At 35.5% G+C, this 13,587-nt stretch overlaps 1 protein-coding gene across 2 annotated transcripts; it reads left to right on the forward strand.

Annotated features, from left to right (window-relative positions):
- Nucleotides 1-5,244: 5,244 nt before the first annotated feature.
- LOC140805731 (hexosyltransferase GAUT11-like) lies at nucleotides 5,245-8,938 on the forward strand. Of its 2 annotated transcripts, none has more exons than XM_073162012.1 (3): nucleotides 5,245-5,503; nucleotides 5,603-5,944; nucleotides 6,619-8,938. In XM_073162012.1, the coding sequence occupies exons 2-3, from the start codon at nucleotides 5,789-5,791 to the stop codon at nucleotides 8,074-8,076; spliced, it is 1,614 nt and encodes a 537-aa protein (XP_073018113.1). In that variant the 5' UTR covers nucleotides 5,245-5,503; nucleotides 5,603-5,788; the 3' UTR covers nucleotides 8,077-8,938. The 2 variants fall into 2 exon arrangements, with proteins under 2 accessions (XP_073018113.1, XP_073018112.1); XM_073162011.1 differs by having other exon boundaries at nucleotides 5,245-5,438.
- Nucleotides 8,939-13,587: the final 4,649 nt, after the last annotated feature.

The raw sequence follows: 13,587 nt of genomic DNA on the forward strand, positions 1-13,587 counted from the left end.
ACCGCCCAACAAAGATTCACAAGAAACCTGTCATACAATGTCACATAATAAAATTTCGCACAAGATTTACAGAGAAAAAATGAGGTTAAAAATTTCAGTACCAGAACTTGAAAAGTAAACGACAACAGAACACTAGTAGGCTATGTACAACACATTCGCACTAAACAACGACACATTTCAGTCACTAATTTTCCTCAGGTTTATGTACTCCGAAAAACGTTATGCAGGACATACAAAATCAATAATCAGACAAAGAAACCAAGCTGTACTTTATCGACTTTTACCTTCGAACAAAGTTGGAAATTTAACAGATCGGCCCTGCAGAAGATGAATTTTTCTTCACCACTTTCGGTTTCTACGGTAGAATCCAGCCACCGGTTCCTGAGAAGAATGAAGGAGAATGGGGTGTCCGTACGCCACTTGCAACATTTATGTTTAATAACAAGGGTATTTTGGTCAATAGAGTTTCTGAAAAGGGCAGGATAAATACTATCCACGAGAAATGCAGGGATTTGTGGTCCAAGCTAAACAGTGAAGTTTGTCTGCCTAATAGTCAATATTACATTTACAAATTATAGCAAACAAGTGACAACTAAACAATCAGACCCTAATCAAGCTAACCAAATTGGGCCTTACAAAATAAGCCGTAGATGGGATATGTGTGTGTATATATATATATACATTTGTTTTTTGATAAAATAAAGAAACCTGGCCGATCCATAAGAACCTGCTGGTTTTACGGTTTTTCGATTTTTACATGTTCTAATTGGTTTTTAGCGGTTAAACCAATTTTTGGGGTTTTAACATATGATCGGACCAGCCTGGTCACCAGTTCAATAACTATTTTAAATTTAAATTTTTTAAAAAAATTACGGTTAATGAATATAAATTAAGAAAAATGAAATTATCGAAAAACCTCAAAGATCACATCAATTTCAATTTCAAAAACAAAACGTACATAATCAACAAAGACTAATATAAATTTCAAAAACATAATTGTACACAACCGACAAAGAGTGACAAATTTTAAAAACATAAATGTGTACAACCAGCAAAGATCAACATAAATTTGAAAAACATAAGCGTACACATCCAACACACCTATTATAAGCCACGTCTCTTCGTGTTGCAACCATTTTCATATGCCAATGAAGCTTGGTCTTCATCATTCCATTGGTATCTGCTATAATTATATCATAACTTTTTTGCTCAAGTTTTATTTTCTTTGTAATCATCTCGATTGATTTTCGCTTTATCTCAGCTTCCTTCATCGTCAATTTTTCCCTTCGATATTCATGTATTTGTTTCCATTTCACTTGAAGTTCTCTAACATCTGTAACTTTGGGTTTGTTCTTTCTTTTGACCCTTTGTTGCCCTATTGGATGCGAGCTATAACGCTCTGGATTCGACGACTGTCCTCACTTTACCAAAGTTTTTCCAGTGTACTTATGTCTCCACTCACACGTACCCTAGAAAACTTTCTAGGGGGTCACCTATATCAGAATTTCCCCAAGTCAAGCACGTTTAACTTTGGAGTTCTTATGTGATTAGCTACCGAAAAGAAGATGCATCTTCTTGATATGAGTAGTACCTATAAAATCTTTGAAGCCCTTCTCAACTGCACAGTCTCATACCTGAATAGTTTTGGAATCCCTCTCCTTCTGGTGTAAAATCGATTCATTCATGTTTTCTTGGCCTAGAAGCATGCCAGGAGCCGCTTATTGTCTGTGTAACCTCATGGCACCGACGATCCCCCCGTCCTCTTCGTCCCGGGACCTCACATGAGCGGATTTCAAAATCATCATCAGTATCCAATTTTGTTGAATAAATATGTGCCCCTGACTCGAAAGTCTCGACTTGTTGACAACACGAGGACCAAGTACTAGGCTCGCTGTAACGCCCAGATTTGACGATTGTCCTTATTATACCAAGACTAGTCTTTCTAGCATGCTTATGTCTTCACTCTCACGCACCTTAGAAAACTTTCCAGGGGGTCACCCATCCCAAAATTGCCCAAAGTCAAGCATGCTTAGTTTTGGAATTCTTATGTTAGGAGCTACCGAAAAGAAAATGCACCTTCTTGATATGAGTAGTACCTATCAAATCTTTTAAGCCCTCCTCAACTGCACATTTCATACCTGAACAATTTTGGAATCCCTTTCATTTCGGTGTAAGATCAATCCAGTCATGTTCTTTTTGCCTAGAATCCTGTCAGGAGCCGCTTATTGTCCATGCAACCTCATGGCACTCGCGATCACTCGTCCCCCTCTTCGGCCTCGGGCCTTATATGCCCACCAGCTTCTACTTGGTTCGTCACCGAACCACACCGTACTAGGAGAAGTCGGCTCTGATACCAATTGTAACGCCCCATATTCGAAGAATGTCCTCACTGTACCAAGACGATTCTTTCCAGCGTGCTTATGTCTTCATTCACACGCACCTTATGAAATTTTTTAGGGGGTCACCCATTCCAAAATTGCCCTAAGTCAAGCACACTTAACTTTGAAATTTTTATGTTATGAACTACCGAAAAGAAAATGCACTTTCTTAATATGAGTAGTACCTATCAAATCTTTTAATGTCCTCCTGAATTATACAGTCCTATACATGAACATTTTTGGAATTTCTCTTATTCTAGTGTAAGATCATTTCATTCATGTTCCCTTCGCCTAGAAGCTTCTCAGGATTCGCTCATTGTTCGGGCAACCTCATGGAACTGGCGATCACTCCCTCCTTCTTCGGCCCCGGGACTCACACTCGCACTCCATTGCAATCTTCCTCACGTGCTCGTACTTAAACACCTTATTATTGTGTGATGTTTTCCCCATGTCACGTGGATCAACTAAAATATTGTCGTCATTTTTACCACTAGCCCGATTGTTGTACCATCCCAAATAAATTTCAACATCGTACATAACCCGATAGTAATGTGACTTTATCGCCATCCATTTTCTCTCCGCATGACTATTGTCATTATAGTAGGAAACAATATTTTGCCAAAAATGCTTATTATTTTGTGCATCGCCAATTTTTTTGGGTCGTTGTTAGTAGTACCTAAGCTCTTGCAAGAAATTATCCTCCTCGGTTGAACATATCACCTTAAATTTATGACGAGGGACATTCTCATCGTCCTCGAGATTAATGTATTCTATCTCAGGTTGCATCAAGTGTGGTGGAACTTGAGGGCCTAGCCTTGAAATTTGTACCGTCGGCTCTCAATTGGATCCAAATCCTCGAAAACACACATGTTGAAATTCGCTTGACAGAATGTTTCGTGGTGGTTGAACAGAAAATATATGAAAAAGAGACAAGGCCATAAAATGGTCACTCATTAAAGCACAACAATAAGCCAGAATCATGAAAAACGAATGGTTAGGAACAACATTCGAATCAGGGAGAATATTTTTTGGCAAATTGAGCTGCATAAGCAACTTCAGAGGGTTGGTGATCGGGACGAAAATGAGATTGTGAATTTGATAGCTTAAATTTTCTTATGCAGGTGAAGAACCAAAATTTTCTTGAATGAGCATTGAATTTAATAACCATTTAGTTTAAGAAAGTTAAAAATTTTACTTGGGAAATGGTTGAAAAGTTGGAGATATTGCTATTTATAGATAAAAAACTTTTAGTTTATCCGTCATACTATCCGTCACACAATATTATTATTTGTCAAATTTAATTTTTTTTATTTATAAAAAAATTGGGACACGCTACTTTACCGTCCACTATATATAATTTTTTTTGCAAAAAATGATTTTTTAATTAAATAAATGATTCTGAAATTGGCATCTAAAAGTATATGCCAACTTAAACTTCTATTTTCAACGTTGGATCCATCATCCATACCATATTTATAGAGAAAACTTCTATTTCCAACGTTGGATTCATACCATATTTAGAGAGAAAAAAACTTTCAAATTATATGTTAATATTTATATGTTGCACAATACAATTAATTTTGACCTTCCGTCGTCGATTTTTTTTGTGTTCAGTCCCTGGGTACTTTTTTAGTATCACATTTTCATACGAATTATACCATATTTTCACATGAAATGTACTACATTTTGTATGACATAGTACTATAGTTTTGTGGGTAGAGAGTGAAAAAAAAAATATTTTGTGGATTTTTCACTATCTTCCATATTAGATTCCATTTTTAATTTATTTTTAAAAATAATTTAAAAAACTGACGTTGGTGACAACCTGCACGTGGTGTCCTCTGCCCACGCGCATATGCCACACTCACCCGAGTATGGGGTGCGTGTGTCGCACACCCTGTCCGATACAATTTGTTTTTAAAAATATTTTTTAAAATTAAATAAATGAGGTTGGAGCTAGCATCGAATGTTAGCTTCAACCTCTATTTTCATTTCAACGTTGATATATGTTACACCCTTGTACCATTCAAGTCTTTTTCTATTTTATTATTGGACTTAAGTAATTGATAATAGATTAGGTCTGTTATGAGACGATCTGGCGATTTTTTATTTATGAGACGGATCAACCCTACCGATACCCACAATAAAAAATACTACTTTTTCATAGATGACCTAAATAAGAGATCCGTCTCACAAAATATGACACGTGAGACCGTCAAACACACATTTTTGCTTTGATTATTAACTACTGTTCAAATATGATCCATCATTGCCCCATAAAAAAAATTTCATACCAATAGGACTAAAAAGAAAAAAAAACGTTTAATCTCAATTAATATTAATAAATTCATGACTAAAATTACTTCACATTTTTCAATAAAATAGTAATTTTTTTGTTCCGATATCTGAGAAAATAAATCCACAACCGTTTCACATAATTTAAACATTATTGGACGGTCTATTTTTATAATTATCAAATTTATTGTCTAATGAATGCTTATTGACATTTTAATTTCAATAATCAATACTTAACATCAACATATCAATTTCCAAATTAAACACCAGACATCAGTTTCTTTGATATTAAATGTTTTTTTTAAAAATAAAGAGTAGGTCTCTTCTGAGACGGTCTCACGAAACTTTATCCATGAGACGAGTTAACCCTATCGATATTCACAATAAAAGTAATACTCTTAGCATAAAAAATAATAATTTTTCATGTATGACCAAAATAAGAGATCTGTCTTACAAAATACGACCATGATACCGTTTCACACACATTTTTATCTTAAATAAATAAGCATAAGAGCATTACACTCATCAAAATTACAATTGAATTTGAACTTGCGATATGGTCTCAAACTTTCGAAGTCCGATTCAGAAACATTTCATACACTTATATATTTAGAGGATTGAGTTGACATATTTAGATTTAGAATGATAATTATATTAATAATCAAGATTTAGTAGTAGAGTGGCACAAGGTATTCATGTGCAGGCCAGGCCGTCCAGCGCCTCTTTTATCAAGACAAGATTTGCTCAAAGTTGCTTCCTCCACTGGTAAACTGAAAGCCCGCGAGCATTCACGTTTCCCTGCTCCGAGACTTGGGATTTCATGTGTTAGCGTGAGCATTCAAGCATAACGATCAGAAGAAATAGCAGGTTATGCAACGCTTGATTTACAGGGGTTCTTCGCTAATTGAATTGTTGGGTTCTGATTTCAGGAGTCAGAAGTTGGAAGGTGATTGAGGCTTCTGCATGGGTGTTTCTTTGATTTCTCGAGTTTGAGAAGTAATAGGCAAGTGGGTTTTCCGGCTTCTCATTGTTGCCGGCCGGCTTTATCCAATCTAACTGGGACCCTTTCTTGTGTTATTGATTTGGCGCTGAATTGTGGGATATTCAAGCGGAAGATGCGGCGTCGGCCAGCCGACTATCGCCGCCCGATCCGTAGGAGGTTATCGTATTGGATCTGTGCACTTCTCTTGGTATTCTCTTTTGTTGGATTTGTTTTGTTCGTTGTTCAGCATAACCATAATGATGAGGATCATGCGGAACAGCCGGTGATGGTAAGATTGGTTTGACACAGTTATTTTTTGTTGACATTTATGTTTCTTTCTGCTTCTGCTTCTGCTTCTGTTAGTTGGATGGTACAAAATCCCCCTTCTCGTTGGATGCGAGTTTTTTTTTAATCTATATTGAGATGTAGAAATTATTTTCTTCTTCTTTCAAACGACGAATCTGATTCTCATAATTTGGTTTATGATATTTTCCAGTGATGTGGGAAGTTTTGTACCATGTTACTAGAGTTTTCGGTTTGTTGTGCTGCTTCTGATGATCCTTGAGATTGAACTATTAGAATTACCACGTCTTCATAGGATATGAGTATATTACAGTGTTAGATTTAACCTCATAATTTAGAGTTTGGTGTCACCATAATGATGGACAAAGGAAGGGAGCGTTGATCCCACTTGTACCAGATCATTTTAGTTATTGATAGTGAATGGAGCGCCAACTAAGGTTACATTATTTTATTGTAACTTTGCCATTCTAGATAATGGAAGATATATTTGGACGCCTTCTGTCTGATTTATTGGTTTTTAACATGTGTTCCAAAAGTTTAATGGTTGTATAATGTATCTAAATTTACAATTTACTACAAAATGAAGATAATTCTATATAGTTGAGAAAAGTTAGCAGTTTCTATTTATTTGTTTCTTTGACTTATTTCTTTCTTTTCCAGGAGAGAAATGAGTTCAATGACCGGGAATCTCACGAGAATCGAAATTTTACCGAAGATATGTCAAGTGCCAGATCATATGCCAGACAATTAGCAGAGCAGATGACCCTTGCCAAAGCTTATGTTGTTATAGCCAAGGAACATAATAATCTTCATCTTGCTTGGGAGCTTAGTTCAAAAATAAGAAGTTGCCAATTCTTACTCTCCAAGGCTGCAATGAGAGACGAGCCCATAGATCTAGAGGAGGCTGAACCGATAATTAAAAGTTTATCATCCCTGATTTTTAAGGCACAAGATGCCCATTATGATATCGCGACGACAATAATGACAATGAAGTCTCATATTCAAGCTCTGGAAGAACGTGCAAGTGCCGCAAATGTCCAGAGTACTGTATTTGCACAATTGGCTGCTGAATCACTACCCAAGAAGCTTAATTGCATTGACATGAAACTCACTGCCAATTGGCTTCGGAACAAGTCGATCCAGAAGCTTGCAGATGAGAGTCGGAACTCTCCTCGATTAACAGACATTAATCTTTACCACTTTTGTATATTTTCAGATAATATTCTGGCTATTTCAGTTGTTGTTAATTCTACAGTGTCTAATGCCGAACATCCAAAGCAACTTGTATTCCATGTTGTTACAAATGGAGTAAAATATGGGGCAATGCAGGCTTGGTTCCTCAGTAATGATTTCAAAGGTGCTGCTGTAGAAGTCCAAAATATCGAAGAATTTGCGTGGTTGAATGCGTCCTATTCTCCACTGGTAAAACAGCTCCATGATGTTGATTCACAGAAATACTACTTTGGAAGTTTGCCAGATACTACTCTTGAGCCGAAGTTTCGTAATCCCAAGTATCTGTCTATTCTAAATCACCTTCGGTTCTATATCCCCGAGATTTATCCCCAATTGGAAAAGGTAGTTTTTCTCGATGATGACATTGTGGTTCAGAAGGATTTGATTCCTCTCTTTTCCTTGGATTTGCATGGAAATGTAAATGGCGCGGTTGAAACTTGTCTTGAATCTTTCCACCGCTACTACAAGTACCTCAATTTTTCGAACCCACTGATCAGCACGAAATTTGATCCTCAAGCGTGTGGATGGGCATTTGGGATGAATGTTTTTGACTTGATTTCTTGGAGAAAAGCGAATGTGACTGCAAGATATCATCATTGGCAGGAACAAAATGCCGACAAGTCACTTTGGAAGCTGGGCACACTTCCTCCTGGACTTTTAGCTTTCTATGGATTGACGGAGCCACTTGATCGGAGATGGCATGTCTTAGGATTGGGTTATGACATGAATATTGACAGCCGCTTAATCGAGACTGCTGCCGTGATTCACTTCAATGGGAACATGAAACCCTGGCTAGATCTTAGTATAGGCAGGTATAGACCTCTGTGGGAACAGTATGTTCATCAGACTCACCCTTATCTTCAAGAATGCGCGACAAGCTTATAAATGATCTTTCTTAGACGAGGGTAATCAATCCTCGTCTTTCTTATTCTTTTTTAAAGGAATCTGATTGCATAACAGTAGTTTAGTAACAGAAAATTTTGACTTTTATGGAGAAGCCTTTTCTGCTCAAGTGTTTCAAGTAAAATATATGTTGAAAGAGAATTTTTTATCAGTGTAGCTTGGAACCATAAATCTGGTTAAGGTTTATGAGATTTCATTTTTTGGCTGATGGGATTCTTTTAGCTCCCACGTAAATGCCACCGAACTATGGTTTTCTCGAACAAGTTGCAAGATATATTTCCTTGTATCGTCCCTTTTTAGTGAGAAGGCACATTGGGACTCAGTGCCTTATGCAGTCAAGTTGATATGATCCCCATACCGACCTTCAAGAAAACCCGAAAGGTCGAATATGGGAATTGCAATTTAATTGAAAGGAATTAAAGAGAATTTATTGTTATAATTTGGGTATACTTTCTTTGCTTAGCATTTAGTTTCTCCATTGTGTTGGATGAATGTAAAATATTATTGGGTTTAGTATTTAATTTGTTTATTTAGTTCCTATAATTGCTTGGTGGGCTAAGAAGACGTGTTTTGAGAAGATTTTTGGACAGTGTACTACTATTTTTCCCGTGGGCATGACATTTGCCAACAGTTCGTATCTAGGGGAGAAGTGGTAGGTTCTGGTTTTCCGCTCAGAATCAAAGAGAAAGAAAAGGGGATCATTCTTGTTATGGCTTCCCTATCACCCATTCACCGGATTTTAGTCATGGAGGTTGAATGAATGTCATCGCTTTATTGTAATGAAATCTCTTTGTATCAACATGAAGGAATGTGTCTTTTTTGTTGAGCTTCTATAGTATTAAATAACAAATCCGATGCGTTGACATTTTTGTCAGTATTTATCTCGGTAAGTTCGATCCTGGGTGTGGGAGCAGTGTCCACACCCAGGATCAATGGCTGGGATTCAATCTCATAGGGAAATTTTTTTTTTTTTTTTAAAAAATTGAGACAGAAAAAATTCTGACCCTTGGATGTACCCCTGCAGACAGTGCCTACAGGAGTAGGAAGAATAATCCATTTATCTCTTTGTACCAAATTTCTCCCTCAATTCTAAAAAGAGAAATGATAATATTTTGGAATATTTTTTCTAGTGTAATTACTTAAAAACTGAAATTTCATTATGATTAATGCATTTTTAATTAATGACACATTCATATAGGAAACAAACTTAACAAAAAACAATAATAATGTATTATTACTTAGTGGTGTGCAATCGGTCTATTCGGTGACCGACCGAACCGAATAGACCGATAACCGATTTAACTTATTTTATTTCCGAATAAACGAACAGACCGAAATAACCATAGAAACCGAATTAACCGAACCGATTTTTGAATCGGTTATTTCGGTACCGATTTCGGTCGGACCGAAATAACCGATTTTTTTTTAAAAAAAATACGAATTATAACCAAAAAAAAAAAGGAAATAGAAAGCATGAGTGTATGACTATCTTGAATGATACAAACTCGAAGATATTACAATCAAACTTAAAGATATGACGACCAAACATAAACGATACAAACTTGAAGATATTACACTCACCATAACGTAAGCATGAGTCATGAATATCTTGAAGGAAATCAAGTCTCTCATCATAATATTATTGTGCAATAGTTGGAGAGATTTTCTTCTTCAATTTTGATTTTAAGAAAAGAAAACTACTGCTCCATCATGGTTTGAATGGGTGCTGGTCCATGAAAAATTCCTCCAAAAGCATATACTTTTGTGCTTGTCGTGGCGCGACGTTAATTGGATTTTGTTCTTCTCAGGATTTCCCACATAATCTGCACATCCTCGTATCCACAACTTTGAATATCATTATGCAGTTTCAGAAGCCCGGCACCTCAAGAAACCAAAAGTCCAAAACACACGAAAAAGAACATAAGATAAGAGGCGATAAACAAAATTTATCGTAGAAAATGTGTTAGCATCAGCCATGGATGGACATAGAATAATGTTCGAGAAGTAAGAATTCGGAAGATGAAACAAAGAGCATAAATTATGTTGTCAAACAAGCAGCATAAATGATATTCAAGAAAACAAAGTCAATCCCATGAACTTTAATAGATAATTATTTGACTTGCTAAACACATAATTATTTCATGTTAAGACAATACTGAATAAATCAAAGCAAACCTATGAAAAGAACACATACTTTAGTCTTATCAAAAGTCAAAACTTAAAATACTAGGACATATTTATGCAAAATATGTAAATCACCCAGAAAAGCGCAAAGTAAAATTTAAACTTGTTCTAGAATTTAAGCTTGATGTACAATCTTCTCATCATAATAAAATACATGACAAAACGTATCATTTATCATTCTCACTTACGTATTTCATTTATGATTTATCCACGGGTATTGTTGAGGAAGATGAGTCCGACTCAAGTTTTACTATCTCTGAAAAAGAAAGTATAACATGCAAGTAAAATAAATTAGAAGTTTATAGCAATAAAGAAATTATAACTATAATTTTTTATAAAAAAACATGCGATCTTCTAGGTTTTCCATATTCTCCGAAGTCTCTTCAACATTAATTGGTATTGGGCATGAACGAAGCCAATCTTGTGTGCAAATAAGGCTTTCTTCTATCTTAGGAGTCAGTGAAATCCTAAAACAATCAAATACTCGACCACCATTACGAAAAGCAGATTCTGAAGCAACAGTTGATATTTGAATAGCCAACAACTCATCACGAGCAACTTAAGAAAGTACGGGAAATCTATGACAATTTTTCTTCCACCATCCCAAAATATTAAAATATTCAGAATACTTCTCAACCATCTCATTTAGATATCTATCCAATTTTGAAATATTACCATCACCAAAACTATGTGCCTTTTGTTTTTCGTACTTCTCAAGAATTGATTGTCTTTTTAAATCTGTTTGATTTGCACTTTTTTGCTCAACATCACTTACTTGTTGAATATATAACACTTTTGATTTGCTTCCTTGAGGCTCCATCTTCTCCTTGTAATTTTTGTACAAAGAAAGCAAAGTTTCTTTTAATGTCTTTCCTGCTCTTGCACTCATTTCATCTCCATACAATTCTAACAACATGAATTCAACAAAATCCAATTTGTGTCTTGGATCGAGCACCACCGCAACATAGAGTAAATTATTCATTTTCTCGGGATCTCCCAAGTACTTGTCAATTTTTTTTTCATTTTAATTCCCATAGAATATACTCCAAAATCGTCACTTTCTTTCCACTCTTTCATATTGTGTGAATGAAACTAATCTCATGTGCAAAAGTATTGGATGTGACATACAATGAACCTGGAACTTTCAAAGTTAGTTCATAAAATATTTGCAATAAAGCAGCAAAAGTCCTAACATTTTCCCAATCGGCATTAGTAGGCCTCCCATCGAAAGTTCTCATTTCTTTTTTAGGTTTACCATCTGCACCGAATACCACCTCTCCATCATCATTCACAACATCAATCCATTTTCTGACTTGAAGATCCAATTTATAACATGGATCTTGTTCATCAAATCTTTCGAAAGCCCTTTCAAATTTTTGAGCTACATTCAACGTCAAGAAAGTTGAGTTTCATCTTGTTGATACATCAAGACATAAAGAATTCTTGCTTTCAATTTTTTCAATCTTCACACATTCTTTAAACTTGTTTAATCTAGAAAGAGATTGTTTAACATATTTCACGGCATCTCTGACCCTTGTCACTGACTCACTCATATCTTTCAAGCCATCAACAACAATCAAATTGATTATATGAGCTACACACCTCATATGAATGCACTCCTTCTTTAAGATAGTAGAATCCCAATTTGCCATCTTTCTTTTCAAATACTGATTGCGACATCATTTGAACTTGCATTGTCAACCGTAATCGTCGAAACCTTGTCATTCCCCAATCCCTTAAGCATGTCTCAATTGCTAAACTAATGGACTCACCCTTATGACTTGTAATAGGACAAAAATTGATAATATTTTTTTTTGTAAAGCCCAATTTTTATCAATAATGTGAGCTGTCAGACACATATAATTGATCTTTTGAATCGATGTTCATGCATCTGTTGTCAAACAAACTCTTTGTGATGATTTAACCTTTCTCTCTCAACTTCATATAAATCAACAATATCACGTGCAACTGTCTATCTTGAAGGGATTCGAAACTTTGGACATGTTATAGCCATAAACAGTTTAAATCCATCCCCTTCTACAAATTTGAAATGGAGTTCATCAACCACAATCATTATAGTCAAAGCTTTCCTACATATTTCTTGATCAAATTTCCAAGTAGTTGAACACGCCTCACTGTCTTTTGCACCTTGTTGTAGACTTAATTGTGCTTGATTTGTCTCAAGAACATGTGGGTTTTTTCTTCACTAATTCATATGTGCCCTCAAACTCGCTGTTCCATTTTTATATGGATCACAATAAAATTCTTTCTCACAATACTTGCATTTAGCTTTACTTTCATTTTCAGAATTGGCAAAATTTTGTAAAATGCTCCCATACCTCACTTCTTGGTTTCATTGATTTTCGTTTGGTTGCCTTCACTTTAAAATTCACACATGTTTCTATTCCAGTTGAAGGTTTTGGAATGGAACAACTATCATCAATATCCATAATTGCTATATCTTCTTGCCTTGACATCTACAACTAAATCATAAATTTTTTCATCAAAATTACAAATAACATTTGAATGAGCCATTCTTTGTCAATGTTACCGTATGAATATAATATTCTAGCCAAAAGTGAAATTTTTTATTAGCTCATAGGCTGTTATTGGAAAACATGGCAGGATAACTTTCGAAGCCTTAAGATTTAATCCTAAATCTTAAGTTTTGATTAATTTCCATCTCCTGATATAAATCAAAGTTTCGTTCTTCACAATTATTTTTCCCAGAAAAGCAAAATATTTGGTGGGTTAATCATAATTAGACTCTGTCATGGCGAAGCTTGATTCTTTCTTCAGCAAACGCTTGGTAATTCCTCATTTCTACTCATCTGAGCCATAATTTTGTGTATTTTATTGGTGAATTGCGTTTTCATTTCTTTAGGGTTCATAGGCTGAACACCATGTGCAGTGTTTGTACTATAAATGAAAAACTTAAGATTTAATCCTAAAAGAACTATAAAAACACCAACCCAACACAAGTACACAACAATGACAGAAGAATCAATAAAACAGACATTGTCACCTCTGGCTCACCAGCTTGTTTTCGTTGTTGAACAGCCCGCTCAGCACTCGCCTCCCGCACTCATCTGTCAACTTCGAAATATATCTTTGTGACAAGTAGTAGAATAAGGGGTATTGTTCGGTGTGAAATTTCCTTCGCTTAAGATGCCTTCCAAAATGAAAAATTGAAGGCTATCTGAATTCTCACGCAATAAGCAGAATGACAATGATGTTAGATATTAAGTCAAACGAAACTTATAATGAGTTGACAAGTTTGGCCCATATGTGAAAATTGGGCTTCTTTAA

This window comes from Primulina eburnea, chromosome 11 (genome assembly GCF_022965805.1).
Source record: "Primulina eburnea isolate SZY01 chromosome 11, ASM2296580v1, whole genome shotgun sequence".
NCBI classification, from domain to species: Eukaryota; Viridiplantae; Streptophyta; class Magnoliopsida; order Lamiales; family Gesneriaceae; genus Primulina; species Primulina eburnea.

What these genes read in the sequence shown, in the direction of transcription:
- LOC140805731 (XM_073162012.1), top strand. Translation starts at nt 5,789, where the DNA reads ATGCGGCGTCGGCCAGCCGACTATCGCCGCCCGATCCGTAGGAGGTTA. An exon ending in ATGCGGAACAGCCGGTGATG is followed by an intron (nt 5,945 to 6,618) that starts GTAAGATTGGTT and finishes TTTCTTTTCCAG; the next exon opens with GAGAGAAATGAGTTCAATGA.